Source organism: Eubalaena glacialis, chromosome 16 (genome assembly GCF_028564815.1).
Source record: "Eubalaena glacialis isolate mEubGla1 chromosome 16, mEubGla1.1.hap2.+ XY, whole genome shotgun sequence".
Taxonomy (NCBI): domain Eukaryota; kingdom Metazoa; phylum Chordata; class Mammalia; order Artiodactyla; family Balaenidae; genus Eubalaena; species Eubalaena glacialis.
This window is the reverse complement of record NC_083731.1, coordinates 87,720,555-87,748,251: the sequence shown is the minus strand read 5'-3', so window position 1 is coordinate 87,748,251 and position 27,697 is coordinate 87,720,555. Positions and strand designations below refer to the sequence as shown.

Here is a 27,697-nt window from a genome sequence, read left to right as displayed (position 1 = left end):
AAAAAAAAAAGTCATACAACAGGAATACATTTAACAAGATGTATGAGGCACTTCTAAGAAGAAGACCAGTAAATATAAAACAGTGTGACAGGAACAGGCAGATCCATAACAGAGTAAGGCATCTGTGTAAAAAAAACAAAAACAAAACAAAACCAACTGATAATCAACAAAAAACTTCACAAATGATTATCCAGCCTCGGCAGAAGCCCTGAAACGGAAGCTCAGACACAAATCTTGTATATGAAACTCAGCATCTCATAAAGGAGGCCTTTTCAAATCACTGGGGAAAGTGGGTTTTCAAAAACCAATTAGAAAAAGTAAAGCTGGTTCCGAATCTCATACCTTACACCACTAGAAGCTTAAATAATCAAAGATTTAAAAGTAAACAATAAAACCACAAGAGTCTAGAAGAAAATATTGTCAAAAATTTAAATATTCTCAGGCTAGCAAGTTATTTTTAAGCGTGACAGGAAACTCAGAGAAAAGCCTTATAGATTTAACTAAAAACAACAATCACCACCATCAAGCAAACTGACAATAAAACCTTCTGAATGTTAAAAAAAAAAAAAAAAAAAAAAATTACACACGAAGTTGAAAGCTGAATAACAAGATGTGGGAAATATTTACAACAAAAAAGATAAAAGGTTAACATTCCTATAAAAATCAGTAACAACATGGGAAAATGACAAAAACAGGTAATTCACCCCCTAACTTCCATACAGATGGAAAAATGTCATTGGGGAAGATGTTGGTTTTACTGGTAATAAAAGAATTACAAGTAAAAATAAGTCAGGGGCTTCCCTGGTGGCGCAGTGGTTAAGAATCTGCCTGCCAATGCAGGGGGCACGGGTTCGAGCCCTGGTCTGGGAAGATCCCACATGCCACGGAGCAACTAAGCCCATGAGCCACAAGTACTGAGCCTGCGCATCTGGAGCCTGTGCTCCGCAACGGGAGAGGCCGCGACAGTGAGAGGCCCGCGCACGGCGATGAAGGGTGGCCCCCGCTCGCCGCAACTGGAGAAAGCCCTCGCACAGAAACGAAGACCCAACACAGCCAAAAGTAAATAAATAAATTAAAACAAACAAACAAAACCTTCCTATTTAAAAAAAAAAGTAAAAAAAAGTCAGTATTTGTGGCCTATCATACTGTCAAGGGAACGCTATCTGGACTTTAACTTTGCACGTATGCTGGAGATAAACCGTGCAGCAGCAATCCCACTCTGAGGAATTTACTGTGGGGACAGAGCAGTCGGGCGGGCGCACACAGGTCGCTGTGTCCACAGGGTTACCTGCTCCATCACCACCACCACCGCCCTGTTGGCTCAGGGGCCACATGACGCCCCCCTCCGTGGGTCCCACTTCGCGCCCTCCCCTCTCTCCCGCCCACTCTCCACTGAGCTCTCGGAAACCTCGTCGGGAGCAAAACTGCCTGTACTTTCTCACCTGCCCCCTTGACGGCCCCCCTCACTCTTCTGCTGCAACAGGAACCTGGCTCTCCGCGCGATCTCGGCCCCTCCCCGCGGTGCCGCCCAGCTCCCCGCTCCCGCGGCTGCGGCCACTCCTTCCCGGGGGCTCTCACTTCTGCCTCATCTTCGCTCTCGCCAAGGCTGCTCCTGTCGCAGTTCTGAGGACGCCAGTGACCGCACAGCGAGTCCTTAAACGCCCCTCCCCCGGCCTCAGAACCTGCGGCTGCCCGTCCCGTGAGGGAGCACCCCGGGTTACGTGAGTGGCCCCCGAATGCCACCGCCCGCGTCCCTGCAGGGGGGAAGCAGGCAGGTCAAGGGTGGAGGCGACGTGAGAGGGCGGCGAGGTGGCGCCGTGCGGCCTCCAGGAGCAGCCGGCGCACGAGGGGGCCGGCTGCCGGCGCGGTGACTTTAGCCCATGGCTCCTTTCGGCCTCCCGACCTCCAGAACCGTGAGAGGAGAAACGCCTGTGCTGCTTTAAGCCACTAAATGGGCAGAGACTTGTGACGGCAGCGACAGGACGCTCACGGCGCCCTGGCCTCCTGACTCCTTCCCTCCTTCCTCCCCTTGGGGGACGCCGTCCGGTTACGGTTACGCCTGCGCCGTCTTTGCCTCCGCGGCCCTTCCCTCACTCTAGGAGCCGGTCCCAGACGCCGCCGGGACTCGGGACCCGCTGAGCCCGCCGCCTGCGCACAGGCCGCAGCCCCGGGACTCACGTTCTCTGTGCCCGGCAAGCCCACGGCGGGTCACCAGGACAGCTTTGCCCACTCCAAGGCCACCACCTCCTCCCGTGCCGCCGGACCCACGTGGCAGAGCCACAGCTCTGGCCAGAGCGCGGCGCCTGAGCCCGCACGGCCGTGCCCGTGGCCCGGCGGGCCTCGCCTGCCTCCCGTGGGCCCCGGGCCCCTAACGCCGCCTCGGGAGCTAGCAGCGCCATGTCCCCACTCACTCCCTGACGCCCGCGTCCTGAACCACAGAACAAAGCAGCCCGAAGGGAACGTCCACCACGGCCCCTCCCGCCCCTGTCCCTTCCCGCGTGCCCCGCACCTGACTGCGCGTGCGCCGGCGAGGCTGACCCTGCGCGTCCGTGGAAGACCCACCCCCGGCCACGTCCCCATCACTCTCGGGCAGCGTTACTCGTCAGTCTCTGCAGATCCTTCCCACCAGCCTCTGCGTGTCATTCCTCTCCTTAAAAACCAAAATGAAATCCAAGAGAGAAACAGCCTCTCCGCCCCACGCCCCCTCCAAGCCCCATTCCTCTCCCCGCGCAGGAAACCACCAGAGCGTCCCCAAGTCCCCTCCCTCCGTCCTCTCCTGCCCCGGACTCACTGGGCCTTCACTCCCACGGCTCTACCGGGACTGTTCTCACCTGGGTCACCAAGGACCCAAGAGTACAAACCACACGACAGCCCTTGCACGAGGCTCAAACAGGCAGAGCGAGGGGTTACCTCGTGGGGAAGGTGCATCGACCGAGGGGTTCAGTGCCTTCTGAGGTCCTGGAAATGTTGGTCTCCTGACCTGGGTGGTGGTTACAAAGGTCTGTACGTATATAAAAATTCATGGAGCTGTACATCAGGATTTGTGCACTGTATATAAGTTATGTCCAATAAAAAGGTTAAAAAAAATCTTCAATAAATATTTGCTGGGCGTGTACCTTGCATACCGTGCGGGGCCCTGGAGAAGCGGTGAATAAATGAGAATGGGCCTTGCTCTTAGGGAATTTCACTCCCACTGGGACGATAGGAATTAGTCAAATGACATCAAGAAATGAGAACCCGGGGTGAAGGATAGGGAGGGCAGACCTGCTTTCTGTGAGACTGTGCGACAGAGGAAGGACGGGGTCTGGCGAAGCGGCCTTTCCGGGGAGGTGAGTGTGGAGAAGAGAAGGGGGCTCCGGGCAGGGGCAGGGGGCGCGCCGCAGCCTGAGGCCAGAGTGCAGGACCCGCAGGACCGCGGCAGGAAGGCCCACCCCCGAAGGGTTTCCAGGGCGCACTGAGAAAAGGTCTCGCTGCAGAAGACAAGGGCTTCTCACTAACTGCCCCGCGTAAGGCTGGCCCACCCGGAGCAGAGGCAGATGAGACGCATCTCTGTGTCTGTGGGAGCTGGTTCCATCTTCAGGTGCGTGTGAGAGAACAACGTGACACAGGGTGTCCCAGGGGATGGGGCCAGAGTGGGAGGGAGACCAGCTGCAAACCCTTTCACGCCTTCTGATTTTTGGTCACATGCATGCATGACTCAAACATAGTTAAAATGTAAGATTAGCATCACTCAACCGGAGGCCTCTTACAGGGGGCTGGTGCTGCCCCCGGAGTCCCAGGGGCACAGGTAAAAAAAGACACCAGGACAAGCCCTCTGGGCCCCGAGCTCCCTGCATCCTGCCCACGCTCACCACGGACAAGAACGTGACTCACTCAGACGATCACTAGGGCGGAAGCTTCTGGAAATGTAAACAGCATCAAATCTAAAAGACACACGTGTATTATTTAAAACGCAAAGTCTACCTGGTAAAGAACAAATGAATATCCTGGATTTTTAAATTTCATTTTATCTAGCCTATGTGAATTCTATGTGAATTTGCAGGCAAAAAAAAAAAGCATAGCACTATTCATGAAAACCAAGATGAAAATGAAAGTCGGTGTCTTGGCTCAAAGGACTACATTATAAAAACAACTGGGTAGTCACATAATTTCCTCATGTTTTAAATCAGTGAAATCTAGAGTTGCAGCTGTCCCACAAACTGAAACCATATAAATTTTTAGAAAGTGAGTCAATTGTGAGATTAAAGTTTCAATTTATAACACTTCTGTGTTTTAGTTACAAAGTCATAAATAAATCTAGCATGACAGAGAAGGTAAATATTTTCTCAGTTGTTTATGCAGCCAAAGAGGAAAGGAATTTAACATGCAATTAACCACTTAGGTTTTTCTAGATATGTGCCATATGGTCTTTGTATTTAAGATAGAGAAAAAAATAAATATTATTTTGTTTAATCTAACATTTGCTTAGCAACGTCAGGTACTCCGAACTGTGCCACCTGGGCATGCCTTTACCTCCCAGGAGACTTTTTTCATTTGTACAAGAGCCAGGGCATAAGAATAGGAGGAAATGTAACTTCTTCCCCAGGGGGAAAAAGAGCTAAATAGGAGAAATGAGAATTTCTACCAAATAATTTAAGTTGAATTCTCTGGAGAGAAAATGATGAACTTTTAACCACTTTGGGGTCTAGTTCTACTGTTTAATAGACAGTTTTTTGTTTTTTGTTTTTTTTACACATTGAAAAAAAGAGACCTTTATGCCATTCTTTGAACCAACATCTGAGCAAGTGTGAGGTAAGAATAGCCAAAGGTCAAAAGCAGACCTTGCATTTCTATATAAAGGCTCCCCACATGATCAAAGCTTTCTCTCACCAGGCTTTCTTTAAAAATAACTAATAAGAAAACATCTGATTGCCATTTTAATCTAGATAGTAGAAATCATTTAATAGATACTATTTCCTTATCTTAGTGTTTTATCAGTTAATCTAAAATTAGAGCTTTTAAAATAAACTCATTAATGCTTGATGCCACATAAAGTCAATAAGCTGATACAATTTTATTATGAACTGAACTTGTGACATCTCCTATGAGAAGCTTTGAAATATACATTCAAAATTAAAGCTATAAAACCGTAATTCTTCATGTGCTTGAATGCACACGTCGGGTATCTGCATGGATCTCTATACACACTCACATATATATTTTGAAGAAAGAAGTTCTTCAGTGAGCAGGAGAGAAAATAACCTCCAGCGGTAGCACACCCCAACCGTGGGGAGCAATGACGTCCTCTCGTGGCGAGTGTTTTTGTTACCTTTCTTCTTTTTGAGACTCTTGAAAAACCAACCAAAGGGAAACACCACAAGGCAAGCACACACGGCCGGGCTGCCCCCAGCCTCTCCCGCTCCCTCCCCTCTGCGGGCTCAGCCCTCCGGGGTCAGGGGGCGGCGCGTGAATGAACGTTGACCCGGGTGAGCACACTGGACAATCAACCGGGTCACCCCTGACTGCACTCCAACTCCCAGCTGGTCAACTAGCGGCCACTGTCCTTTGCGCATAAAATCACGGCAGCGGCAACACCAGCTTAAGAATCTGCTCGAAAACTTGAGCGGTTTCAAGACGGGACGCCCTCAGATCACACGTGAGTTGTCTGATGAAAGTTTACCTATCAGTCTGTTCTTTGGGAACTCACAACACACATCCACGATAAATGTCCTACAACTGATGGTCCAAGCTACGTAGCACAATGTAACCCTAAATTAATAGAAAAGGGCACAGCGTTATACTGTAGTAGTGGTAGAAACAGAAAATACGTTTAAAATTTCAGTTTTTGCTGGTGTTTGAGGAAAATCTATTTCAATCAGAAGATCTTCCCCACCGACACCGGCTGACCCGGGTGTGCCGTCTCTTGCAGGTCCCTGCGCTCGGGGGCGCTGCCCCCCTCCACAGCGCACAGCATCCTCTCTGTAGGTGAACGCCGCCCGAATCTACACGGCTCCCGCCAGGATCTGCTTCCTGGCCTTCAGCCCATGGATCCAACAGCATCCTCACCTCAGACTAAACCCGTCACCTCTGCGCCCCTCCTGTCTTCCTGTTCCACTGGAGCCACCCCTCCCCACCGCGGGGGCCGCCCCTCCCGGCTGCGGGAGCACCAGCTCCAGGTGGGTCTGTGGGCTCCTGAGCCGCTGACGCTCCTCTGCCCGCCCAGCCGCCTCCTCCTCCTGGTACCTAACCTCACAGTGTCACCGAGCTGCGCCTGAGGGGTGCTCAGCCCCCAGGGATGGTGGCCCAGGTGAGGGCACAGCCCAGCAAGGGGGAGGAAGAACGCAGGACCTGATGAAAACGAAGGCGCCTCTTCTCCTCACCCATCCTTCAGGGGAGAAGCCTGCCTCTGGAAATGAAAACTAATACCCCAGCGTACCCTTTGTACCAGCTGTACAATGCATCGGAAAGCCTCAATGTGCTGTAGGTTGTCGTATAAATTATATTTTCCTTTTCTCATTGTTTAATTTGAGGAAATAAAATGATTCATTGGAGAAAAACAATCTCTGGAGATGAGTAGAGGGGAAAACTGCCCCTCCTCTGGTCTCGGGGGACTCGAGAAGTCTCCCGTCCATCTCACATTAGAACCTGGCAGTCGCCCTGAACCCAACTTCCCGCCCCGGCCCCGCCAGGCTCCCCACCTTCCACACTGTCCCCGAACCCGCCCGACCCCACCCCCGCCACGCCCCGGGCAGGGCTGCCAGCAGCGCTGTCCCAACGCGGGAAACACTTTCCAGCTGGTCCCCCAACCCCTCTCTACCCCATACACGGCAGCCAAAACAGCCTTTTAACATGTAGGGTACGTTCTACATACCAAGAATATATTCCTATATTCTATAGAATGACCAATTTATCAACCACAAGCCTATTAATCAGTTTAAGAAATAAAATATTTCTAAGACTTCTGTGCTCCCCCCCTTCCTTGCTCCAGCGGTTAGCACTGCCTCAATTCTGGGCTTACTATTCCTTCGTTTTCTTTATAGTTTTACTACGTATGTAGAGATCTATGATAATGCACTGCTTAGTTCTGCATGATTTTGAACTTTATATAAATGTACAAAATCTATTTCTTCTGAAGCTCATTTTTTTTTTACTTTACATTTTGCTTCTCAAGCTCATCTTCGCGATTTCCCTGCTGCACAGTATCCCAGCCGATGAATATGCCCGAAATCAGTCATCTATTTTCTTGCTCACAATCGCGTGGGTTCTTCCCAGAAGCCCCGTCCTTTTCCCCCCATTTACAAACAGTGCTGTTGTACACATTCCTATCCTCAACGCTTAGGACCTAAGACAACACTTTCTCTGGGTTCCATGTAGGAGGTGAACTGCTGGGTCACAGGGTCCATCCTCAACTTTAAGAGGTGACACCCGGCTGATTTGCAAGTAGTCACGGCAAACGCAACTCCGCCCGCGTGTGACTGTGACTCCACAGCCTGGGCAGCACTGGTCACTGTCCGGGGTTTTCTCTGTCGCCTGACGGGTGAGTGAGACGGCATCCTGACGCGGCTTCACCGCATGCCCCAAGGAACGCCAAGGTCATCTTACGCAGTGCATTCAAGGCACCATCTTTTCCAAGATGGTACTTTTTTTTTTGGCTAAATGTCTAAAATTGTACCTACTTTTTTTTTTTTATAACATCTTTATTGGAGTATAATTACTTTACAATGGTGTGTTAGTTTCTGCTTTATAACAAAGTGAATCAGCTATACATATACATATGTCCCCATATCTCCTCCCTCTTGCATCTCCCTCCCTATCCCACCCCTCTAGGTGGTCACAAAGCACCGAGCTGATCTCCCTGTGCTATGCGGCTGCTTCCCACTAGCTATCTATTTTACGTTTGGTAGTGTATATATATCCATGCCACTCTCTCACTTTGTCACAGCTTACCCTTCCCCCTCCCCATAACCTCAAGTCCATTCTCTAGTAGGTCTGTGTCTTTATTCTCGTCTTGCCTCTAGGTTCTTCATGACCTTTTTTTTTTTTAGATTCCATATATATGTGTTAGCATACGGTATTTGTTTTTCTCTTTCTGACTTACTTCACTCTGTATGACAGACTCTGGGTCCATCCACCTCACTACAAATAACTGAATTTCGTTTCCTTTTATGGCTGAGTAATATTCCATTGTATATATGCCACATCTTCTTTATCCATTCATCTGTTGATGGACACTTAGGTTGTTTCCATGTCCTGGCTATTGTAAATAGAGCTGCAATGAACATTGTGGTACATGACTCTTTTTGAATTATGGTTTTCTCAGGGTATATGCCCAGTAGTGGGATTGCTGGGTCGTATGGTAGTTCTATTTTTAGTTTTTTAAGGAACCTCCATACTGTTCTCCATAGTGGCTGTATCAATTTACATTCCCACCAACAGTGCAAGATGGTTCCCTTTTCTCCACACCCTCTCCAGCATTTATTGTTTGTAGATTTTTTGATGATGGCCATTCTGACCGGTGTGAGGTGATATCTCATTGTAGCTTTGATTTGCATTTCTCTAATGATTAATGATGTTGAGCATTCTTTCATGTGTTTGTTGGCAATCTGTATATCTTCTTTGGAGAAATGTCTATTTAGGTCTTCTGCCCATTTTTGGATTGGGTTGTTTGTTTTTTTCATATTGAGCTGCATGAGTTGCTTGTCTATGTTTTGGAGATTAATCCTTTGTCAGTTGCTTCATTTGCAAATATTTTCTCCCATTCTGAGGATTGTCTTTTTGTCTTGTTTATGGTTCAAGATGGTACCTTTTATGTCCTGTGTTTTTTGTACCACAATCAAAATTAATTTAAAAAGGAAGAAAATCCTTTTCCAGTTACATGTGTTGAAAACCTCTACTTCCAGTCTGTAGCTTTTCACTGTTTTTCACCTCGTTTTTGGATGAACAGAAGACTCAGATTTTAATACAGTGGAATGTATCAGTCTTCTGTTTTACAGTTAATGTCTTTTGTGTTGTGTGTATGACATGAGAGTCTGAGGAGGAACAGAAAGGAGCTATCAGAAAGACACTCCCATCATCTCCACCAATTTAAACCTTTACTTCTCACAGAATGAGACAGATCCAAGTTTCATCTTTTCCATATGGACGATGGATAGCGACAGCACCATTTAAAATAAACCAATCTCTTCTCAGCCCACAGACCTGCAGTGTTATTCAGCTTATGGTCAAGAGGCCGTAAATGTGCTGAGCCAGCTTTCAGGTTCTGGGCTCTGCTCCACCATCTGTCCCTGCAGCCCTTGCAGCATCGTTACACTGTCCTAATTCCTACAGCCTCCTCTGAGTACTAATCCCGACGGGGCAAGCCCACCCACCTGCCACTGTTCTTCAAAGCTGCTCCTTGGCCATCACGCTTCCACATAAAATCATACACTCAGCTCGTTAGCTTCAAGCCAACAAACGAGGAGAATCACATTACATTAAGTGTATAGATTAACTGGAGAAAAAGTGATATTGTTTTTATATCAAATCTTCCTATCTATAAATATGATTCAGTTCATTTATTTAGGATCTGGAAATTAAAGATAATATGCTTTTTTAAAAAGATGTTTGGGGAGGCACCACCTTATATTTTTTTCTTGCCTTAATGGTATCTTTACACTTTTTTTTCTTTGTTGCTGGTAAACAGAGATGGATTAAATATTTATATATTGTTTATCCAGAGAAGTTGCTAACTTCTCATTAATTTTAATAATTTACCTGTACACACTCTGGATTTTCTCAGCAATCAATCATCTGCAAATACTGAGTTTTGTATCTTCCTTTCCAGTGCTTCTATCTTTTCTTCTCCTTGTCTTACTATCCTGTTGGATACTACACTGAAGAATTCCAGTGAGCACCCTGGTCTTATTCTCTATGTTTACGGGAAGGTTTGTTACGGGTCTCATGATGAGCTGACAAATGGATGAGAGGCAGAAGTTGCTACACAGGAAGAACAGAACACTTGTGCAAATCTCAACCAACCCTCAGACATTAAAAAAAAAAAAAAAAAGACAAGCCTTTAAAGAATGCCTTTTTTCTCTAAATGTAGCTATGCTTCTTCTAAAGACCTCCAAAAACAATTGACACAAAGAGCTACAGCTACTGATCATGAATGGGGGAGGTAATCCCAGTGAAGAGATAAACCTTTATATTTTCTCAAAGGAGTTAGAATAAGGAGAGTGGACTTAATAACAACATCCTTCCTCAGAATAAGAATAGTGGACTTAATAACGACATCCTTCCTTTTAAATTAAAAATAATTTACTGATAGTTGATGCAGAATTGGGTACCAATGTCACCTCATCTTTGTATATTTAATTACTACACAAAAGAAACCTGCATGGTGAGGAAAACTGAGTTCTCTTCTTTTTTATTTTTCTAACATTGTTTTTATTTTTATTTTGGCCATGCCGCACGGCTTAGAGGATCTCAGTTCCCCGACCAGGGGCTGAACCCAGGCCACGGCAGTGAAATCACCGAATCCTAACCACTGGACCACCAGGGAATTTCCTGGGTTTTCTTCTAAGAAGAGACACAGCTCAACTGTTACAAGACTTAAGATAAAGAAAGCTGGGGGCGAGCAACTCAGCCAAGCTGAAGTGGCTTCAGAAAGCATCCCAGTTCCTCCTAATTTTGGTGTTCCCACGACTTTACTACCCACCGGTGATATAACCACGTGGAGTTCAAGTCACACTGATTTTAAAGCTAAGCAAAGAAGAATATAAAATGAGCACAAAACCACACAGGCACAAAAGCACGTGGATCAGGCAATGCTCCGTAAACTGGAAAACACCCTTAAACAATGTCTTTTTCCTCTAAATGTAGGCAATTGTTATTATGATTCCACTGATGAAGAGTGAGATTATTTTTGTTATTACAGATTTTCACTAATATAGATAATTCAAGTACACAATAGTACACAGCACTGGAACAATAAATTTTTTATATATATGGTCAAAAATAGGTAGGTAATGTGACTAGCATTATGTATCACAAATAGATGATGCAGCTTCTATGACAATCAAACACTGCTGATAAGGAGTCTTATGAAGATGAAATTTCCTGTGACTTTACTTGTCTGGTAAAGATGAACAGTCCCACATGTTCGAGTATTAGGACCTGAAGATCTAGTGGACAGTTACAGTTTACTGATTAACTTAAACTCAGCACAACACATGCTGGTATCCAACACTGTAACAAATGAAACCACATTTATTTGGCATTTTACGGCTTACAGAGCATTTTCAAATGAGCTTTCTTTCTATGAGATGGGCTAAGCTGGACCTTCTGGTGGCCACCATGCCACCAAGTCAGGGCCACCTCCCTGAGAACAAGACAAATCCAGAGAAAGACAGAGCTGAAAGACGAAAGAAGGAGAAACATTTCTAACAATACTGTGTAAGAACTAACTCAACCCAGCTAACCGGCAACCAAACAGACCGACCCCTGCACCTTCCAGCCACGGGGCTCAATAAACACCCTTTCTGCTTAAGCCACTAGGAGTCGGGTTCCCATCGCTTGGACCTGAGGTCCCGAGTGATATGAAAGCGCCAGTCTCATGCCCGGACCCAGGGGCACTCTTCCCCACCACGCAGCTTCCTCACGGAACCTGGGCTGATGAGGACACACGGCTTCAAGGTTGGGTGGGAATCCCAACACCACCGCTCACTACCCATGTGACCCTAGACGAGACACGTAACTGGCACAAGCCCCCATGCACCCCGATGACAGGTAAGCATCGAATTCATAGGGTCCTTCTGAGTCAGGGTTTTTGCCAAACAATCGGACGGAGTCTGGCACCTAGTCCTCAGTGAATGGTAGCGATGCGCCACTCTCCATCCCGTCAGGGCACCGAATGACGCCCGTCACGGTCCCGACACAAGCGGGTCCTCAATCAGTGTGGATTCTCTTTGCAGTGAGAGCGGCTGGGGGCCGATCATCACGTTCATCTTACATCGCTGTTTTTCTTGTCACAGATAAATAACGAAAAAGAACACAAGACTAACTCCAAGGGCCTTTCCCTAGGAATCTAGAAAAACCCTGCTGGCAGGAGGAAAATAAGTACATGTAAATGGACGGCTGGGGGCAGTGAGTGAGTCGGGCGTTTCTAGCATTTGCCCCGCAGGAAACCTCAACGTCCAGGAGAGGATTTCACACCCCACCCACTTGACACATACACCCATTCAATGGCACACAACAGGGTCGGAACACCAGACTCACAGTGTTTGGGACGTACGGTAAGCCATAGAACTTCTCCTGGGTGTCCCTGAGGATGTCTGTGGTCGAGCTCCTCAGGGGATGCTTCCCATGGTAGATCTGATCCAGAGCAGCATAAAAGACCTGGACGGAAGAACGCACCTATTTAGTTTGGGTACCATGCTTACATCTATGATGTAGGTGACCAAAGATGTTACAAGTCTACCAGAATAATAGCTGCAAGTTGCAGTTGGGCAGTCACAAGTATAAGTGTATGTGGCTTGAGATGTATTTTGTATTTCATACCACATTTAAGACCATGTTAATGACGAAGAGGAAAGCTCTCAACCTCTTCATGATTAAGGATATTAAAGAATTTTGAACCCTATCTATAAGGTACTCTTTCTGTACAGTGTAGTAAATTAAATTTGTGACCACAAAACTATATATACACACACACACACATATATGGAAATATATATATATAGCTGGAAATATGAAAAAATTAAGTTATAACCCGTGACCCGCTGGAGCTAATAAATACTGTTTGGCTTCTTCCTAGAATCCTGATATAATTAAACGAGAGAAATGACAGGGTGAGAATCCTAGTTTGTTGATGAGAGGTGAAAGGCGGGGTGAGATGAGGTGAGGAAGCAGGAGTGTCACAAAGGATTCAGGAGCAGCTGTCAGAGAGTCTGAGGCCAGGACCAAGGCAGCCCCCAGCCCTGCTGTCAGGGCACAGAGGAAGCAGCTGCTGGGCGCGGCGACCCTGGCTTAAGGAGGTGACTGGTAGGGAAGGCTCACTCCCCTCCAAGGAGAGGACAGAGGCCACTGAAACATGACAGGAGAGTAAAGCATTAGAAGGAGTTTAAACATGAACCCTGCTGCGTATTTACCAAGCTCTGAAAGCTAAAATTTGCACAGAAAACCTAAAGTAAAGTGCTTTTTCACTGCAACATTTGACTTATTAACATTGTTTGAATTTTACCTGAAGCAAGCAAGTAGAAAATGTTTTATTTTAAAGGAAAAAATTCTGTCATGTGATTATGTTTCTGATACATATCTTTCTGATTCAAAATGGGAATTTGTAGAGAATGTGCAGCTGTTGACTTGAAAGAAGTGAGATTAGTTTGTATAAAAGAAAAAATTTAAATGACCTCTAACTTCTGGCTTCATCTAGATACAGAATTATGGTTCTAAATTATAAAGTCAAGTTTAAACCTTCACTGGAAAAATACAGACATTTCCTAAATATTGCTTTGCTCTAACTGGCAATCTAAACGTATACTAAATACAGCTCTTTCCATTCTATGTTCTGTAATGAGTAACAATGCACAGAGAGAATCAGAGGGGCCCACATTACTCATCCATGTCCATATTCTCACAGAATAAATCATTAAATATTGAAATTCTAAAACTCTAACCTCAACTGAGATGGGGTTTTTTTGCCCCAATCTATAAACAAATCAGAATTTAAGAGTTTCGTTCCTTCAGTTATGCCTTTCACAAACGAAAGATATAAGCATGGAATGCCTTTTTTAAAAAAATGATAAAAACAGCAAAATGAATGTGTATTGGGTTGGCCAAAAAGTTCGTTCGGGTTTTCCTGTACGCTGTAACATCTTGCAGAAAAACCTGAATGAACTTTCTGGCCACCCCAATATTTCATGCTCATTTGCTGATGAACCAAACAATTCTAAGCGATAAGCCCACCCAGGGGGTCCTGCGTGCTTGGGACCAAGAACCTTAGAGCTGCAGAAAAACAGGAGCTATTTTTAAAATAATGCACAGCAAAAAATAAATAAATGAAAATAATTTAAAAAGGCACAATTTAAAAACCACTGTTGACACCTGCTTAGAAATCTGCAGCAACTCCCTTCCGCCCTGGGGTGTCCCCACGGCTCGGGGGACGGCTGTGCGACAGGAAAGCAGCAGGAGCGGCCCTTCGGGCGGAAACTTCCTTCCCTCCCTCCTCCTCCAGCTTTTCAACCCCCCTCTCCCTTTCTCTCCCTCTCTCTCCTTATTCTTTTTGGAGGGCAGAAGTACAGAAAGGTTGGTTTTCCTTTTTAGAAGAAAATCACTGCAACAAGTGTTGCAAAGGATGCCAGGACACGGGCTTTTAAAAGGTAGGACTCCCACGACAGGTACCAGTAAATCAGAAGACTACTGCCAAGTAATGTTAACCTTTCAAATAATCCAGAAATCTTTTTTGCAATTGTGTGATACAAATAGACACTAAGTAATGTAAATCCATGGTTTCATCTATAGCAGGCATCTTCTTCACTGAAACGTGTATTTTAAGGTCCAAAAAAACAGAGCACATTCATTACTTTCTAGGGACTGAACTTTATACACCTATAAAGCAATTCAATAGTGGCTATACTTCTAAACAGGTGACTGGATCATTAGAAAGTGAATACTGCCCGAGATGAAAGATGGGTGTTTAGGCTGTGTTTACGTAACACTCAAGATCTGATGAAGAGGAAGAATTCCATAAACAATCTCAGAAATTACAAATAACCTAAACATCTGGTATCACACAGACCTGACATCCAGATGGTTTATAAAATGTTTCTCATCTTTATCTGGAAACCTGGAACACTGGCTTTGAGTTTTACGAAAAACTAAGCCATTAATGTTTAAACTTCACATGTAAAAACACAAATTTAAAAAAAGATACAAAGTGAACAAAAAGATATAACTTGGTTGCTGAAATGCACCATTTAGAAGAAGTCAGGTAAAACTTTTCCAGGCTTTTATTTTCCACTGAAATTGGGAAATAACCTTATTTGACACCTACTTCCTTAGGACCGTTGGAAGACCAAATGATTAGTCAAGGTCAAGTTCTCTGAACTCAGAGGAAAGATGTTTTGGAAGCATAATTATTATAATAAATGGGTAGCACTGGCAAGAATTTAAAGTTATACATTTATTTTGAATAATATCTGTGGAAAACTTCAGAACAAAGGCACACACCCACCTGAAGTTGCATGTCCGCTGCTGCACAAACCTTTTTAGATTCGCAAAGACGAGACACCATATTTCTGGGCAGTGACTTGAAAAACAAAACAATATGTATGTGAGTAAACTGCACTGTGTACTTTTGAGGCAGGAAGGTTAAAAATAACATCAAATGATACAATTTCATTTTGGTTTAATAATAACTTTGAAATATTTTCGAGGACAAGATAAAGGATGAATACATTCCACTGAATTTCAAAAAGTGGTAATTATCAAATAGGGGTTTGTACGTGAAAATACAGGATTGTAGGGAAGTCAGACATTGGCACTGTTCTTTAAAACTCTAGTTAAAATGTTAGGAAAAGTTAGTGCTTTTTCTCTTTGTTTGTTAGCAATGAAAGTCCGTTCAAGTGCTCTGTTGACCTTTAAGAGCACGTAATGACTGATGACAGGAATCAAAGGTCACAAAGTCAAGAAATAAACTCTAGTCCATGATGCCAGTCAGTACTGGAGCCGAACTCATATCCTGACAAATAACCATGATAATGAGCCGAGCCACCTTTTATTTTCCAACCTGAAAGAACTGCAGGGCTTGGAAACTCAGTCTGATTAATGTCCCTATACAATTTAGGGCTTCCTCTCCGAGACTAACTAGGCGTAATCATAGAACATCATGTATTCTCTTACAGCTAAACTAATAATGTAGCTGAAGAAGTGCTGTAACCAATCTTACTCTACTTTAAAATCATTAATACTGGTGTTTACTGAAGACAGCTGCCATTTTATACAATTCTATTTACAATCTAAATCAAGTTAAAAGCCCTTCTAAAGAGAAACAAATTATGTAAGAGACTTATGGCAGGTTACTCGGCACTACAGCTGTATAGACTAACCATTGGTGAGTGGTAATGTGCGCTGTGAGCCGGAAGGGGAAGCAGGCACTGCCGTGTGTGCACATCTGTGTCTATATATCTATACAGGTATCTCCCCAGGGCCTAGAACAGTGCCTGGCACACAGCAGACACTCAGTACATATCTGCAGGAGGCGTGAACTAACGCAAGAACGATCCTGACTTCTGTAGTACAGGATGAAGGCTCAGACAACAAGGCCTTTTCTCTTCTCTTTCCGTTTGGCTATAAGAAAAGCAAACCAGCCAAAAAAGGCAATTTTTCAAGAGTTAAGACACAGACTGAAGGAAGCTGCACAGTGTAACTTCTGGTGCAGGGAAAAGGCCTGGGTCTTCCCGACATAAAACGGAAATTTCCTGCAACAGCATTTTAAAAAGTCAAGGTTCAGTGAAGTCATACACGCCAGCAGCTTGTATCAAGATGTTCAGGTTTCTTTAAACCTTACTTTATATTATACCTTCTGTTGACAGGACTGCTGCTGCACTTGGGTTTCTCATGCTTCACAAAGCTTTAATGGTTTTATCTTCATGTAAAAAAATCGTACGAGTGGAAGGATTATCAACACACAATGGAAACTCCAGTGGGCACGCACTTTATCAGACCCGAGGGGCAGGAAGAGGTGGAGATGGGGCCCCAGCAGCACCGCCCGTGTGCGCAGAACCGTCAGCAGAGCTACAGTGAGCAAGAGGAAGGAAGACCCTGCACACGAGTGTGAGACCATAAGCTAGAAGGGCTTCACTGAGGGAACAAGGCAGAAGTGGGACCTACCAAGTGAACAGGCGTGAAGCGGGGATGGGGGGCTGCAGGGAGAAGGGCCCTGAGCAGAGAGGCATGGAAGAGGGGCCCGGGGGCCCAGCCAGGCAAGGACGGGGTGCCCACCCTCAGATCCTGCAGGAGGCCACTGGTGAGTTTTGACCGAGGAAGTCACCTGGTCCAAGTTGTGTTCTGAAAAGATTCCTTTGGCTGCAGTGTAGACACGCCATAGGAGGGGCCAGGAGTGGGGACCAGTGACACACACCCAGCACCAGTGACCTCAGCCACAGCACAGCGAGCAGCCGGGGCGTGACTGGGGCGGGGCTGAGGGGGGAGAGAGGCAGGGCCGGTCAGGGGGCGTGACTGGGGCGGGGCTGAGGGGGGAGAGAGGCAGGGCCGGTCAGGGGGCGTGACTGGGGCGGGGCTGAGGGGGGAGAGAGGCAGGGCCGGTCAGGGGGCGTGACTGGGGCGGGGCTGAGGGGGGAGAGAGGCAGGGCCGGTCAGGGGGCGTGACTGGGGCGGGGCTGAGGGGGGAGAGAGGCAGGGCCGGTCAGGGGGCGTGACTGGGGCGGGGCTGAGGGGGGAGAGAGGCAGGGCCCGTCAGGGGGTCGAGGTGGACGGGGAGGAAGGCCAGGAGGGAAGGCCCAGGCACTGAGCGGGGAGCGGAGAGGCGTCCATGGCCGTGGTCCCGGCTCTCTGTAAGGTTTACAAGTCCTGCCTGGAGACAGTGAGGAGGAAATGCCAATACTGAATCTAAGAACCAAACCCAACAGACCCCTTTCATTTGTAAGTACTTTACTTTGAGGCCAGTGTCTCCCAAGATTCAAACCCATCTAGCAAGGGCAAACGAGGGGACAAATTTAAGGACGCTTAATTCTTTCCTGGTCAGGCTTACAATAAAAGACGCAAAGAAAAAGGCACAAAAAGACAACTGAAAACAGTTTATCAAAAATTACATATTCAGGACTTCCCTGGTGGCACAGTGGTTAAGAATCCGCCTGCCAATGCAGGGGACATGGGTTCGAGCCCTGGTCCGGGAAGATCCCACATGCCGCGGAGCAACTAAGCCCGTGCGCCACAACTACTGAGCCTGCGTTCTAGAGCCCGCGAGCCACAACTACTGAAGTCCGTGTGCCACAACTACTGAAGCCCACGCGCCTAGAGCCCGTGCTCCGCAACAAGAGAAGCCACTGCAGTGAGAAGCCCGCACGTACCAACGAAGACCCAACGCAGCCAAAAATAAATAAATTTATTAAAAAAAAAAAAAAAGACAAAAAACAATTTACATATTCAAGGGAATTCCCTGATGGTCCAGTGATTAGGACTCCACATTCTCACTGCCTGGGGCCTGGGTTTGATCCCTGGTCGGGGAATTAAGATCCCACAAAGCCAAGTGGCACGGCCAAAAAGGAAAAAAACAATTACGTATTCAGAAAACCCACATGTGCTACATAGTTCTATAAAATGTTGGGGGAAATGAAGGTTACATGGGACTCCTGGATTACTTTTTGCAACTTCCTATGAGTCTACAATTATTTCAAAATAAAAAGTACAAAAAAAATCCCCAAACTATGTATTCAAGGCCCACTGTACATATAGTAGTGAATACAAAGAATGTTTACCAAAAATGTAAGGAAACATTTAAGTAGAAGTTAAATACTGTCCTAGTAGAACAGTTCAGAGGAAAGAATTATTAACCCATCAAATCACAAATTAAATAATACATTTATATTATGTGTGGTGTAAACAGGAAAATAGATGTTCTTTTTTTTTTAATCTAGTTGGGTTGTTAATCAATTGGAATTAATAAATGTACTTCAGCTCACGGAAGGGAGTTGTATATTTACTATATATACTTTTGAAAAAGTACTGCCTTTTTCAAAATTAAAAAACAATAACAAGGGATTAACCAAGATGGCGGAGTAGAAGGACGTGCTCTCACTCCCTCTTGCAAGAGCACCAGAATCACAACTGGCTGCTGGACAATCATCGACAGGAAGACACTGGACTTCACCAAGGAGGATACCCCACGTCCAAGGACAGAGGAGAAGCCACAGCGAGACGGTAGGAGGGGCGCAATCAGAGTAAAATCAAATCCCATAACTGCTGGGTGGGTGACTCACAGACTGGCGAGCACTTATACCACAGAAGTCCACCCACTGGAGTGAACGTTCTGAGCCCCACGTCAGGCTTCCCAACCTGGGGGTCCGGCAACGGGAGGAGGAATTCATAGAGAATCAGACTTTGAAGCCTAGTGGGAATTGATTGCAGGACTTCGACAGGACTGGGGGAAACAGAGAACCCACTCTTGGAGGGCGTACACAAAATAGTGTGTGCATCGGGACCCAGGGGAAGGAGCAGTGACCCTGGGGGAGACTGAACCAGACATAACTGCTGGTGTTGGGGGGTCTCCTGCAGAGGCGGGGGCTGGCTCTGTTTCACCGTGGGGACAAGGACACTGGCAGCAGAGGTTCTGGGAAGTACTCCTTGGCGTGAGCCCTCCCAGAGTCTGCCATTAGCCCCACCAAAGAGCCCGGGTAGGCTCCAGTGTTGGGTTGCCTCAGGCAAAACAACCAACAGGGAGGGAACCCAGCCCCACCCAGCAACAGTCAAGTGGATTAAAGTTTTACAGAGCTCTGACCGCCACAGCAACAGTCAGCTCTACCCACCTCCAGAGCCTCCCATCAAGCCTCTTAGATAGCCTCAACCACCAGAGGGCAGACAGCAGAAGCAAGAAAAACTACAGTCCTGCAGCCTGTGGAACAGAAACCACATTTACAGAAAGATAGACAAGATGAAAAGGCAGAGGGCTATATACCAGATGAAGGAACAAGAAAAAACCCCAGAAAAACAACTAAATGAAGTGGAGATAGGCAACCTTCCAGAAAAAGAATTCAGAATAATGATAGTGAAGATGATCCAGGACCTTGGAATAAGAATGGAGGCAAAGATTGAGAAGATGCAAGAAATGATTAACAAAGACCTAGAAGAATTAAAGAACAAACAAACAGAGATGACCAATACAATAACTGAAATGAAAACTACACTAGAAGGAATCAATAGTAGAATAACTGAGGCAGAAGAACGGATAAGTGACCTGGAAGACAGAATGGTGGAATTCACTGCTGCGGAACAGACTAAAGAAAAAAGAATGAAAAGAAATGAAGACAGCCTAAGAGACCTCTGGGACAACATTAAACGCAACAACATTCGCATTATAGGGGTCCCAGAAGGAGAAGAGAGAGAGAAAGGACCAGAGAAAATATTTGAAGAGATTATAGTCGAAAACTTCCCTAACATGGGAAAGGAAATAGCCACCCAAGTCCAGGAAGCGCAGAGAGTCCCATACAGGATAAACCCAAGGAGAAGCACGCCGAGACACATAGTAATCAAAGTGGCAAAAATTAAAGACAAAGAAAAATTATTGAAAGCAGCAAGGGAAAAACGACAAATAACATACAAGGGAACTCCCATAAGGTTAACAGCTGATTTGTCAGCAGAAACTCTACAAGCCAGAAGGGAGTGGCATGATATACTTCAAGTGATGAAAGGGAAGAACCTAAAACCAAGATTACTCTACCCGGCAAGGATCTCATTTAGATTTGATGGAGAAATCAAAAGCTTTACAGACAAGCAAAAGCTAAGAGAATTCAGCACCACCAAACCAGCTCTACAACAAATGTTAAAGGAACTTCTCTAAGTGGGAAACACAAGAGAAGAAAAGGACCTACAAAAACAAACCCAAAACAATTAAGAAAATGGTCATAGGAACATACATATCGATAATTACCTTAAACGTGAATGGATTAAATGCTCCAGCCAAAAGACACAGGCTTGCTGAATGGATACAAAAACAAGACCCATATATATGCTGTCTACAAGAGACCCACCTTAGACCTAGGGACACATACAGACTGAAAGTGAGGGGATGGAAAAAGATATTCCATGCAAATGGAAATCAAAAGAAAGCTGGAGTAGCTATACTCATATCAGATAAAATAGACTTTAAAATAAAGAATGTTACAAGAGACAAGGAAGGACACTACATAATGATCAAGGGATCAATCCAAGAAGAAGATATAACAATTATAAATATATATGCACCCAACATAGGAGCACCTCATTACATAAGGCAATTGCTAATAGCTATAAAAGAGGAAATTGATAGTAACACAATAATAGTGGGGGACTTTAACACCTCACTTACACCAATGGACAGATCATCCAAAGTGAAAATAAATAAGGAAACAGAAGCTTTAAATGACACAATAGAACAGATAGATTTAATTGATATTTATAGGACATTCCATCCAAAAACAGCAGATTACACGTTCTTCTCAAGTGCGCACAGAACATTCTCCAGGATAGATCACATCTTGGGTCACAAATCAAGCCTCAGTAAATTTAAGAAAATTGAAATCATATCAAGCATCTTTTCTGACCACAACGCTATGAGATTAGAAATGAATTACAGGGGAAAAAGCATAAAATACACAAACACATGGAGGCTAAACAATACGTTACTAAATAACCAAGAGGTTACTGAAGAAATCAAAGAGGAAATCAAAAAATACCTAGAGACAAATGACAATGAAAACACGACAACCCAAAACCTATGGGATGCTGCAAAAGCAGTTCTAAGAGGGAAGTTTATAGCTATACAAGCCTACCTAAAGAAACAAGAAAAATCTCAAGTAAACAATCTAACCTTACACCTAAAGAAACTAGAGAAAGAAGAACAAACAAAACCCAAAGTTAGCAGAAGGAAAGAAATCATAAAGATCAGAGCGGAAATAAATGAAATAGAAACAAAGAAAACAATAGCAAAGATCAATAAAACTAAAAGCTGGTTCTTTGAGAAGATAAACAAAATTGATAAGCCATTAGCCAGACTCATCAAGAGGGAGAGGACTCAAATCAATAAAATCAGAAATGAAAAAGGAGAAGTTACAACAGACACCGCAGAAATACAAAGCATCCTAAGAGACTACTACAAGCAACTTTATGCCAATAAAATGGACAACCTGGAAGAAATGGACAAATTCTTAGAAAGGTATAACCTTCCAAGACTGAACCAGGAAGAAGCAGAAAATATGAACAGACCAATCACAAGTAATGAAATTGAAACTGTGATTAAAAATCTTCCAACAAACAAAAGTCCAGGACCAGATGGCTTCACAGGTGAATTCTATCAAACATTTAGAGAAGAGCTAACACCTATCCTTCTCAAACTCTTCCAAAAAATTGCAGAGGAAGGAACACTCCCAAACTCATTCTATGAGGCCACCATCACCCTGATACCAAAACCAGACAAAGACACTACAAAAAAAGAAAATTACAGACCAATATCACTGATGAATATAGATGCAAAAATCCTCAACAAAATACTAGCAAACAGAATCCAACAACACATTAAAAGGATCATACACCACGATCAAGTGGGATTTATCCCAGGGATGCAAGGATTCGTCAATATACGCAAATCAATCAATGTGATACACCATATTAACAAATTGAAGAATAAAAACCATATGATCATCTCAATAGATGCAGAAAAAGCTTTTGACAAAATTCAACACCCATTTATGATAAAAACTCTCCAGAAAGTGGGCATAGAGGGAACCTACCTCAACATAATAAAGGCCATATATGACAAACCCACAGCAAACATCATTCTCAACGGTGAAAAACTGAAAGCATTTCCTCTAAGATCAGGAACGAGACAAGGATGTCCACTCTCACCACTATTATTCAACATAGTTCTGGAAGTCCTAGCCACGGCAATCAGAGAAGAAAAAGAAATAAAAGGAATACAAATTGGAAAAGAAGAAGTAAAACTGTCACTGTTTGCAGATGACATGATACTATACATAGAGAATCCTAAAACTGCCACCAGAAAACTGCTAGAGCTAATTAATGAATACGGTAAAGTTGCAGGATACAAAATTAACGCACAGAAATCTCTTGCATTCCTATACACTAATGATGAAAAATCTGAAAGAGAAATTATGGAAACACTCCCATTTACCATTGCAACAAAAAGAATAAAATACCTAGGAATAAACCTACCTAGGGAGACAAAAGACCTGTATGCAGAAAACTATAAGACACTGATGAAAGAAATTAAAGATGATACCAACAGATGGAGAGATATACCATGTTCTTGGATTGGAAGAATCAACATTGTGAAAATGACTATACTACCCAAAGCAATCTACAGATTCAATGCAATCCCTATCAAATTACCAATGGCATTTTTTACGGAGCTAGAACAAATCATCTTAAAATTTGTATGGAGACACAAAAGACCCCGAATAGCCAAAGCAGTCTTGAGGGAAAAAAACGGAGCTGGAGGAATCAGACTCCCTGACTTCAGACTATACTACAAAGCTACAGTAATCAAGACAATATGGTACTGGCACAAAAACAGAAACATAGATCAATGGAACAAGATAGAAAGCCCAGAGATAAACCCATGCACCTATGGTCAACTAATCTATGACAAAGGAGGCAAAGATATACGATGGAGAAAAGACAGTCTCTTCAATAAGTGGTGCTGGGAAAACTGGACAGCTACATGTAAAAGAATGAAATTAGAATACTCCCTAACACCATACACAAAAATAAACTCAAAATGGGTTAGAGACCTAAATGTCAGACTGGACACTATAAAACTCTTAGAGGAAAACATAGGAAGAACAGTCTTTGACATAAATCACAGCAAGATCTTTTTTGATCCACCTCCTAGAGTAATGGAAATAAAAACAAAAATAAACAAATGGGACCTAATGAAACTTCAAAGCTTTTGCACAGCAAAGGAAACCATAAACAAGACGAAAAGACAACCCTCAGAATGGGAGAAAATATTTGCAAACGAATCAACGGACAAAGGATTAATCTCCAAAATATATAAACAGCTCATTCAGCTCAATATTAAAGAAACAAACACCCCAATCCAAAAATGGGCAGAAGACCTAAATAGACATTTCTCCAAAGAAGACATACAGACGGCCACGAAGCACATGAAAAGATGCTCAACATCACTAATTATTAGAGAAATGCAAATCAAAACTACAATGAGGTATCACCTCACACCAGTTAGAATGGGCATCATCAGAAAATCTACAAACAACAAATGCTGGAGAGGGTGTGGAGAAAAGGGAACCCTCTTGCACTGTTGGTGGGAATGTAAATTGATACAGCCACTATGGAGAACAATATGGAGGTTCCTTAAAAAACTAAAAATAGAATTACCATATGACCCAGCAATCCCACTACTGGGCATATACCCAGAGAAAACCGTAATTCAAAAAGACACATGCACCCGAATGTTCATTGCAGCACTATTTACAATAGCCAGGTCATGGAAGCAACCTAAATGCCCATCAACAGACGAATGGATAAAGAAGTTGTGGTACATATATACAATGGAACATTACTCAGCCATAAGAAGGAACGAAATTGAGTCATTTGTTGAGACGTGGATGAATCTAGAGACTGTCATACAGAGTGAAGTAAGTCAGAAAGAGAAAAACAAATATTGTATATTAACGCATGTATGTGGAACCTAGAAAAATGGTACAGATGAGCCGGTTTGCAGGGCAGAAGTTGAGACACAGATGTAGAGAACAGACATATGGACACCAAGGGGGGAAAACTGCGGTGGGGTGGGGATAGTGGTGTGCTGAATTGGGCGATTGGGATTGACATGTATATACTGATGTGTATAAAATTGATGACTAATAAGAACCTGCAGTATAAACAAACAAACAAAACAACTAATACTAAACTTCATTGGGTTATTTGTATGGAAATATGTTAATATAAATGTTTCAGACATTACATGAAATTTCTAAAAATCTTATATGTTCTGGTATAATGTTATAAGTCATAATCCTAGTTATTACTTTAAAATGTATATCTCAGAAATAACTAATTTTCTTGTCAACTGCATTATTATGAACTTTCATCAAATCTTTAACCGTGGTCATTTTTAAGTCTTTTGTCATTTACAGACAGTTCTGGGTGTACTCTGATGCTTTTGTAAATATGTTCCTATAAAAGGGTTTCATCTTCAGGAAATTCATGGAAAAGACTCTGACAAGTACAGGTTTCTGGTACCTGACTGTACTGCTGAACTGAATGAATAAGCATTTTCAGAACTCTAATGAAAAACTGATGAGCTCATAAAAGTGCTAACAAAAGATCAAGATGAAAAAAAAAAAAATTAATTACATGGGACTGAGTGAACTGATGAGGATGAGTATAATTTTTGTGACTTTCTGGTTGAATTTAAAAAAAGAAAAAATCCCACAAGAACTCAGAGGCAAAGAATATACAAATCAATTTTCACTGCAAAGTAAAGGAGCTGTTGCAGTGGAGGATTACTGGACTGAATGTCAATATTATGACATAGTATGAGTGTGTTTCATGTTTGGTAATTGCAATCATTGTTGCTTTTGTTGTGGTCATCCATGTACAATGCTTGGTGTCAGTCTATTTATCTCTTGTAAAAATAAAATACAGTGTGTGTGGAAAAAAAAAAAAAAGAAATTAAAAACTACAATGAGGTATCACCTCACATCGGTCAGAATGGCCATCATCATAAAATCTACAAACAATAAATGCTGGAGAGGGTGTAGAGAATAGGGAACCCTCGTGCACTGTTGGTGGGAATGTAAATTGATACAGCCACTATGGAGAACAGTATGGAGGTTCCTTAAAAAACTAAAAATAAAACTACCATATGACCCAGTAATCCCACTACTGGGCATATACTCAGAGAAAACCATAATTCAAAAAGACATATGCACCCCAATGTTCACTGCAGCACTATTTACAATAGCCAGGACATGGAAGCAACCTAAATGCCCATCAACAGACGAATGGATAAAGAAGTTGTGGTACATATATACAATGGAATATTGCTCAGCCATAAAAAGGAACGAAATTGAGTCATTTGTAGAGACGTGGATGGATCTAGAGACTGTCCTACAGAGTGAAGTAAGGCAGAAAGAGAAAAACAAATATCGTATATTAATGGATATATGTGGAACCTTGAAAAATGGTACAGATGAACCGGTTTGCAGGGCAGAAATTGAGACACAGATGTAGAAAACAAACGTATGGACACCAAGGGGGGAAAGTGGTGGGGTGGTGGTGGTGGTGGGATGAATTGGGAGACTGGGGTTGACATATATATATATATTAATATGTATAAAATGGATAACTAATAAGAACCAGCTGTTTAAAAATAAAATAAAATAAAATTCAAAAAAAAAAAACCAAAACACCTGCAGTTTTTGTCTCTGTAGCGGCCCACGAGGCATGAACAGCCCAGGGCTGAAGGCGGCCCTGCCTCTCTCTGGGAGGGACAGAGCAAGCCCAGCAGGCCAGGGAGCAGGGAGGCCCACTGTGCTCCCTTTATGAAGCACCCACTGTGCGCACGGTGCCCTACCCTACAGCCAGGTACACTACAACGGACCCTTGATCCTGCTGCCAGGACCCAGAAAAGGGATGTATGTGAAAACTAATCACATGGGGAAATGCCCTACATGCCACAAAAGAGGTACAGGTGAAGCTACGTAGGAATTCAGATGACAGCAATTACTTAAATGACTGAAAGGCAATTACCTTCACAATTAATTATGCCTCTTGTATTACTGTAGAGGAGGTTATTTCTATTTCAAAGATCCATTTTAGCTATAAAATGTAGAAAGACATTGTAGGTTTCCCCCCAGTGAGAAACAGAAAAACGGCAGAATTATTATTCCTACAATTAGAACATAATATGCCAACAGTTAACTATGGTGACCTAATTTGTTCTAATTTATTTTAATAATTCAATATGAATTTTTCCACAATTATCTTTGTTCCTTATTTAAAAACAAAAATGCTGTGTTGAGTTCTGAAGAATTGAGATCTGGCTTTGTGTGACTATGGCAATGACAATGACAGTGCCGCCTGTCAGCAGTAAATGCCAAGGCTCGGCGTCAACACCAAAGACCCCAAGGATCTGCTGGGTGTTTAGTTCCTATTTCTAGCATTTGGTTAATGTCTTCCTCCCAATCCACTGATGCATCTGTGTCTCAAATGTAAATTTCTGGAGCCCCAACCAGACTCTGAGGCGCGGTCAGCTGTCACGGTGTGATCTGGAAGCTTCTTGGAAATACATCGTCTCGGGCCGCTCCACGCCCACCGAGTTAGAATCTGCATTTTAACCAGATCCCAGATGATTTCATGCATATTAAAGTTTGAGATGCCCTGACTCAGAAAAACATAATCACCACAATGACTTGAAAAACAAAGGTGAGCAACATGAAACCGTCCTAACCTTATGAGAGAAGGAACTGGCTATAGGAAGGCAGCACAGAGGCGGCGGCCGCAGCTGGAGGCTGGCATTTTCTGAGGCTGCTCGTTTGCGTTCTGACAGCAGGCCAGGCTCTGGGCATCCTGCTTTCTCATTTGTAAGACGAGAATTTAAAAAAAAAAAAGCTGCAAAAAATTACTATGACAATTTGGTGAGGTAATAGCTAGTCAATCAACTTGTGCAAAGTATTGCCTGATTGGAAGAAACTGAAGTCCCTGCGGGTAGCTCAGGTGTCTTTCTCAGCACTGCCAAAGGGTAACCATGTGTACCGGTGGGCCTGGCAGCTTCAGGTCAGGGTACTGTCATGTGAGACGGAGAATGGCCCCGTCTTCCTTCTTCACAGTGTTCAGGCCTGGAGGACAGATCACACAGCTGCCCCTGTGCAGCGAACTTTCCCCAGAACTTCCTGACTGCCCCGCCTCACAAGGACGGGCGCGGTTCACTGTATTCTCGGGGTAAACACAGCTGCACTGTCTGCTGACCACACATGGGAAC

General features: G+C 43.9%; 1 protein-coding gene across 1 annotated transcript in view; it reads right to left on the bottom strand.

The window, feature by feature from the left end:
• MIPEP (mitochondrial intermediate peptidase) overlaps positions 1-27,697 on the bottom strand; it is a 137,310-nt gene that overhangs the window by 44,981 nt on the left and 64,632 nt on the right. The window contains exons 15-16 of the mRNA XM_061170630.1: positions 15,191-15,265; positions 12,235-12,354 (exon numbers count right to left, since the gene is read on the bottom strand). Coding sequence (XP_061026613.1) covers positions 12,235-12,354; positions 15,191-15,265 — 195 coding nt within the window. The remainder of the gene's footprint in view (positions 1-12,234; positions 12,355-15,190; positions 15,266-27,697) is intronic.